General features: G+C 49.7%; 3 protein-coding genes across 3 annotated transcripts; 2 read left to right on the top strand and 1 right to left on the bottom strand.

Moving 5' to 3' along the window:
- Positions 1-1119: 1119 nt before the first annotated feature.
- On the top strand, positions 1120-2983 carry BO95DRAFT_82960 (C3HC4 finger protein). Its single transcript, XM_025592257.1, has 2 exons — positions 1120-2648; positions 2746-2983. Exons 1-2 carry the CDS (start codon positions 1305-1307, stop codon positions 2764-2766), a joined length of 1365 nt encoding a protein of 454 aa, XP_025444178.1. The 5' UTR covers positions 1120-1304; the 3' UTR covers positions 2767-2983.
- A 1559-nt stretch (positions 2984-4542) lies between these two features.
- BO95DRAFT_82968 (uncharacterized protein) lies at positions 4543-5523 on the bottom strand. Its single transcript, XM_025592258.1, has one exon. It carries the CDS (start codon positions 5248-5250, stop codon positions 4723-4725), a length of 528 nt encoding a protein of 175 aa, XP_025444177.1. The 5' UTR covers positions 5251-5523; the 3' UTR covers positions 4543-4722.
- A 176-nt stretch (positions 5524-5699) lies between these two features.
- Positions 5700-6181, top strand: BO95DRAFT_441177 (uncharacterized protein). The gene is made up of 2 exons (XM_025586123.1): positions 5700-5741; positions 5863-6181. Exon 2 carries the CDS (start codon positions 5919-5921, stop codon positions 6144-6146), a length of 228 nt encoding a protein of 75 aa, XP_025444176.1. The 5' UTR covers positions 5700-5741; positions 5863-5918; the 3' UTR covers positions 6147-6181.
- The last annotated feature ends 530 nt before the right edge of the window (positions 6182-6711 follow it).

The raw sequence follows: 6711 nt of genomic DNA, 5'->3' as shown, positions 1-6711 counted from the left end.
CCTCTCTGCCTCTCTGCCTCTCTGCCTCTCTGCCTCTCTGCCTCTCTGCCTCTCTGCCTCTCTGCCTCTCTGCCTCTCTGCCTCTCTGCCTCTCTGCTCTCTCAGCGGTCTCTCACCGTCTTTATCACTAGCTATACTTCACGCCCACAGTCTCATAGTACCTTCGCCTGGAGGCTGCAACCTTATTCTACTTTGAGACGACGCGGCGCTGTGTGAACGTATTTCTCTAGTTGAGGCCGTGTAAGCCCGGTTGAGCTGAGCCCGCATCCAAGATCGTCCAGAGTTAATAGTCTGACTGCGTGCCAGAACTCCTGACCTGGGTTCCGATTCCATCCAAGTTTTGCTGGATCACGCTGTGGGCCTTGTTTTTGCTTCTGCCTCGCCTCGCCTCGAGGATCCTTGCTCTCTCCAGAGCCCGTCTGTGGTCTCCGTTCAAGCAAGGCAATGAGAGGAAGATTGCAAAGGCCCTAGTAGGCGAAACGAGTCTTCTGCGATTCTGCGATATCCGGAATGGTACTAGCTCGAGTACCCCGCAAATAGAACTACTAGACGTTTTCGTGCTGCCTCTTTGAGCTTGAATATCTATCGAGCTACAAGCCCTGTATAGGTCTGTGTTGAGAGATCAAAGCAGTTAATAGGAGCAAGATCAGGTAAAGAGAGCCTCTACCGACTCACACTGTCTATGTTATGTCGCCGCCTTGACTCGCAACGGATCAATTGTGAATGATGGTTGCTCTGCTTCGTCATATTTTCGGACCGAGCTGCACTGATCACTATGATGATGGTCATCTTGATCTGAACCGACCCGTTTCCCGTTTTCTGGGTCGTTATTCTTGCCAGAACCCGAAACACGGCAGTGAATATCAAGTTCTGCCAAATATCAAATATCCGGGCATGAGATCAGCTCGGCTTCTACATCTTCTTGACGTATGAACGTGCTAGAGCCCCTCTTGCTACCCACTGTGAACGTTGGCCAGGGAAGCTTTTCATACTCCCCTCCAGTGAAGTCAACAACTGTGGCATCTGAAAGTAGCTTTTCTCTTAGTCTTCGTTTTCTTCTTAGAACCTCACTTCTACTGACTCAACCTCCTTTCTGTCACTTTCTGTTTTTCCTACTTCATTTGAACATACAAGTATCTGCAATTTCATTTGGATCTTCTTTTGGGCCTCGTCTGGCTCGTGGAGTGTGTGTACCACGTTTGACTTAAACCATCATTTGCTAAGCCCAAGTGTTTTTTGCTTTACCGTGATCTGCAACAACAAATAACGTACGCGGTAGCAGGATAGCACAGTGTCGACCGACGATGGAAAGCTCACCCACTTCGATCGCAGAACCATGTAACCTCATGGGCACATGGACCAGTTACGCCACTTCTCCCACTGACTCGCATTCAAACACTCAAGCCTCCCCTAACAACCAGCGAGATTTCCACAATCCATCCACCGAATCGAATCCTGGGGATACAACAATGTCTGGCTATGTCCAAACCCATGGTCACGAAATGAACAGTGGGGCTGGAAGCTTCATGTCTCAAGAGACCCCAGTCCTTCAGCCTCCTCTGGACTACGCACGGGCTCGCTTGCCACCACGACGACGGCGGGTATACAATCAACTTTCAGTACAGCAGGAAAGAGTATTTCTCAACCAGGCGCTTGACGGTGCCCACGCTACATATTACGCTCCCGCAACTGCTATGGGCCCGCCATCAAATCGCATGGGTACTCAAATGAACGGCCTTCAAGCGGGAGGCGTAATGGCATTGCAAGATCCGAACCCAACTCCAATGGAGCCTAGGACAAGCCACCAGGGACCTGTCGCACAGCCTCACTATTCGCCCTTGGCATCTAGAACTCTGCCGCAGACCCAAGGATTTGTGTCGAATGGATCCGTGCATGGACCAAGCCAGCCACAACTGCAACAGCCGCAGACCATTGCTCGCATGCCATATCCAGTATCTGTCGCATTGCCCAGGAGTAGTGTGCCAACCACGGCTGTCCCAATGACGGTACCAACATGGACACCCCAGTATGCGGCAGCTGTGAGGCCACTGCAGCCGCAGCCGCAGCCGCAGCAGCAACAGCAACAGCAACAACGGCACGATGAATGGCCACCATGGGAGCCTTCGCCAAGACCTGTTGCAGCTCTTCCGGCACGGACACCTCAACTGACGGCTTATGGCAGACTACCGCCAGGAATGGTGAATGGAGCCGTAGCGATGCACCCTCCACCCAATCCTCAGGCCCGGGCAAGCGAGTTCCGGCGTTCTCAACTGATGCATATGATGCAGCGATCACCACCCAATCCAGTGGATGCTCGAGCTATGCAGGAATATGCCCACAGCTTGAGCCGGAACCAACGCCTGCGTCAACCTCAGGGAGCCAGTACCAATCCTCCTTTGCAGCCGGAGAAGAGTCTAGACAACCAGAAAAACGGCCGCCCGGACCCGAAGGAGTCGGAAGAACTGAGCGTCAACCTAGAGTGCAAAGTCTGTTTCACGCAATTGGTCGACACCGTCCTGTTGCCATGCGGCCACGCGGTGCTCTGCCGGTGGTGTGCAGACACCCATCTGCCGAGTTGTCGGAATGACCCGACGCGCCTGGAGGGGGATCCGAGCTGTCCGATTTGTCGTGGGCCGGTGAGACACAAGGTAAGTCAGATAGATGGATAAAGGCATTCCAACAAGAAAAGCGGGACACTATTATGTGTGTCCTTCCCAAGACAAGCTTGGCTAATGTGATATCCAGGGCAGGATTTACTTTTCGTGATTGTTGTGTGGTTGGGTAACGCCACTGCCTTGTTTTTTCCCCTGTCGTGTTGTTGCTACATTTGGATAACGACGTTCGGTACTGGTGAAAGAATGAGATGTCATGTCGCTGCACCAACACCAGATATTAGAGTCGTGAGGTAAGAAAGTACAGTACAGTACAGTAATTGACCTACATATTTTCTGTGTCAATGCTTTTGGGGACTTCCTTTTGTCGCTAGTTCCTGGAGATACCAAGAAACAGAACTTGAAAATCGATATCTCATCCCGGATTCTCCGACGAGTTATTCCAAGTCTCGGTCGTCGTGCAACTTAAGTTGAACTCAAGGTAGCTCCACCGTCTGCGAAGTAAACCAACCCTATCCCTCTAACAGGCTAACAAGCGAAGCTGTGATGTAACACGCACAACCATACGGAGAGCATAAGAAGATATCCCCGAGGTCACGTTACGAACATCTGCAGCCACCGCATGGTACTGTAGTACCGGTAACTAAGTTACCCAAACCAGAAATAGTGCGGTAGTCCAGCTGCGTGGCAGCCACTATCCACAAACAGCAAGAGCCAGAAAATAGCAAAGACCGGAACCAAACACCGGATCGAAGGAAGCTTCTTCTCTCCCTGGCTTCTGTTTTTCCCCCCTTGTTCCACCATCCACACCGTACCGGTACTCCGTAGTCTGCCAAATCATACCATTACTTTTCTCCCCGATTGTCTTCCCGATGATCTCCCCGAGCCCGCGCCTGTCAACTTTGCCCCGTCCGTCGGGGCCGCCTACCTTGATTAACTACTGAGAAGGAGAGTTTAAAAAGAGGGACAGAAAAAAAACTCTCGTTCGATTTGATCCGATAGAGGGAGGGCCTTTCATTGGCAGATCTGAGGAATGCTTGGGCTTGATTCTGTCATCGGAGATCTCTCGATTCGACCCTCGGACCCGATCTCGTAGACGACTGGTGAATATGTGTCGTGCAACTCGGTCTTCAAGACTTCTACGAGTAAGTTAGTCTATCTGGCACTGCTTGTCACTCTCACATGTGTTTCATTGTTCAATTTTCTTGTGGTATACCTGTCATTGAAGGACGGTCCAGACCCTGGGACATGACTCAGTGGTGCTGTGTGTGTGTGTCCACCGCTGGGTTTCGCTCTTCTAAATCTGTCCATTTCGATCGTCGAGGTCCCTTTCCTTCGTGTATGAATTAGGTAGGAGGGATGCTTCAAGTTCCAATTGCATCCGCGAATCTTCACTTGGATTTGGGGTCAATCTCTAAATTTGACCCCATTTTTTGCCTGGCTCAAATAAACATGGCTGCTTAGCTCGGGCTGTTCTGTCTGTTTTGTCCCTGTCATTTCAATTAGTCTAGCCAGCCAGCCACGATCAGCAATAGACAGGCAGTATGAAGATCGCGGATTGGTTTCACCATCCTGTTTCGGTTTTGGCTTTTTTCTTGCCCTTCCACCCCCCCCCCCCCGTCGGATTTCCTGGAAATCCTCTCTCTTTGATCTGGTCAATACCCACTTGCCGCTGTTCCCCGCTCATGCTGTTCCTGGATCTCTCCCCTGGTGCTCTCGATCTATATTTCCCGGCTAAGTTGCAGGTTTAGCGCTGAACTTGTTGGCAAAGGTCATACTCGGTAGTCGTCAACTGACCTTTCGGCCATGTTTTGTGCCCTCCTGTCGCGCACATGCTTGAGTCGGTTACGAGGTTCTGTCTGGGACAATGCATGTTGAATCAGACTAGAAACAAGACCAGCCCACTTCCACTACCCGGGCATTGATCCCGACCTCTGCAAGATAAATCGATAGTACATGCGATGTTGTGAAGGAGGGGGAGAGAAAGTTTCGAGCTCTAGCCACGCGACAAGGAAGCTGCGAATCTCTCCGAGTCGGTCCCGACGAGGCGGCACAGGCAGTAGATCCCGGTTTAGCGAAAGATCTATGATTCTCTCTTTCGCGCTGTATCCTAGTTTCTCGAATATCTATCCTTGATTGATGTGTTCTCAATTGCTTGTTGCATGGAAATCGAGTAAGCAACATCGCTGCTGATCGAGTCTAGAAGCTGGTGGCAGCCCGTCGGGGCAGGATTGGCGAGTACGTAGCATGTAGCACGTAGCATGTGGCGGGAAGCCATGCTAAAGACAAGATACTCGAAGACGCCACGTAGGGGACTTGGAGTGTAGTTGACCGATACCTCGTTACCGACAAGAGAAATTCCTTTTCCGTGCCACTCAGAGACTGAAGCTTGTAGCGAGAAAAAGGTCTCCTGGGCAAGAGTCTTTTTTAGTTGATCAAACTGACGTGCCATATGCACGGGGGACTTTCGAACCAATAGCCGGTGTTGGATTGGCACGAAGTAACTGCTGTGGCTGATTTGGAGACGGACGAGATCCCACGAATGAGATTGCTTGGACACTCTCGGTCTTAGTATCGATGCTGGTGCTAATGTAGTGGTAATGGGTTGGTAAATTGACACTGCAGGGTCGCTTTGCATTTATCGTGTTCCGCATCGTTGTTGGGGGCTTCGAGGACTCAAGCAAGTAGAGGTGTAAGGAAGAGCGAAAGGAATTTAATGTACCGCTGTCGGGAAACTGTACAGTAAGTTATAGCAAGGCTAATTGGTAAGCTCTTCCTCGTACGCCGAAGCTCGAGCTCTTTCGTCCATAGCCATGAGTTGTCAATCGACGTGGCTTGCATGGTTGACACTATTGTAATTCCAGCGAAGAAGGGTTGTTCGCCTTCCCCCTGGTCGAATTGTCATCTACTCCGTTAGGAACAAGGACCGAGTGAAGCTCTTTTACTCATGATGGTTGGTGAGTTTTGGAAGTTGATGAACAATCTATTCCGTACTCATGTAGGTTCATGTGCAAAGAAAGGACGCGCCAAGGAACGGCAATGCACATGGCCAGGTATGGGTCGCATTGGTTTAAGGCAACCACCAGACTCGTTGCTTGGGTGGCTTGTCAAGGAGTGAGAGAATAGCTACTGTGGGAGCAATGAGTTAGCGCTGTCACCATAGGTCATTAGGTGAGTTGATCACTCTTGGAGAGAACACTAGTGGTTCTTGTGTCCGAATTGTTGGGAGAATCGAAATACTCGGTGATACCATGCAGACAAATAATTATGGGTTAGAAAACCACTGAGGGTATCCCGAGACTAGTGATGCTTCAGGATTGTCTCAAGAACTGTCTCAATGTAAAGGAGAAGTGGACAGTGGGTGCATTGCGAGGATATAGCGGTATATTCGTTTGCCTTGGTTCGGTGGGTCGTACGGCAGTAGTAGTCACCTACTGTATGAACAGTACCAAGTACTGTACATACTGCATACAGATCAGATCTGCCGCTGAGCGAAAATACAGATTGAAATTTTGTGTGCGATATCGGTATTGAAAGAAAGATGAGTATGATCTCAGAAAGCTGTTCACTGGATTAGCATAGATCCTAAGTAGAAGGAGGAGGTGGAAAAGAGACCCATGATACCCGCTGGGAAGGTTTGTTGTGTTTGGGTAATGGGAGCCGAGTCCACCTTCGACAACCGATCGCTCGGCAAGCACGAACGAAGCATGTACATGTACAGTATTATACGGAGTACAGTACCTACTGTAGCAACCGTACTTCTATCGAAGGAGCTAGTTACCTAATTAATCATGCTACGTAATTTGAGAACGAAGAAACTGGCAGACTGTCACATAGTATACAAAGTCTCCTGTACTATGCAGATGCATGTCTCGTGTATGTTTAGGTTCTATACTGTCATCTGAGGCTCGGATTTTAGTTCTCTTTTAAGAATGATTTAACTAAATTAATGTACAGAGTACATTACAACTGTAAGTATTGTCCCCTTTTGATGTCAACGCACTTTGCTTCCGGCTCTGGCCCAATGCCAATCAGACAGATAACTCTAATTGATAATCGCGCACTGGAGGCTGAAGCTATAACATGCCTAACTATAGTC

Source organism: Aspergillus brunneoviolaceus, assembly GCF_003184695.1.
Source record: "Aspergillus brunneoviolaceus CBS 621.78 unplaced genomic scaffold BO95scaffold_20, whole genome shotgun sequence".
Taxonomy (NCBI): domain Eukaryota; kingdom Fungi; phylum Ascomycota; class Eurotiomycetes; order Eurotiales; family Aspergillaceae; genus Aspergillus; species Aspergillus brunneoviolaceus.
This window is presented reverse-complemented; position numbering and strand designations above follow the sequence as displayed.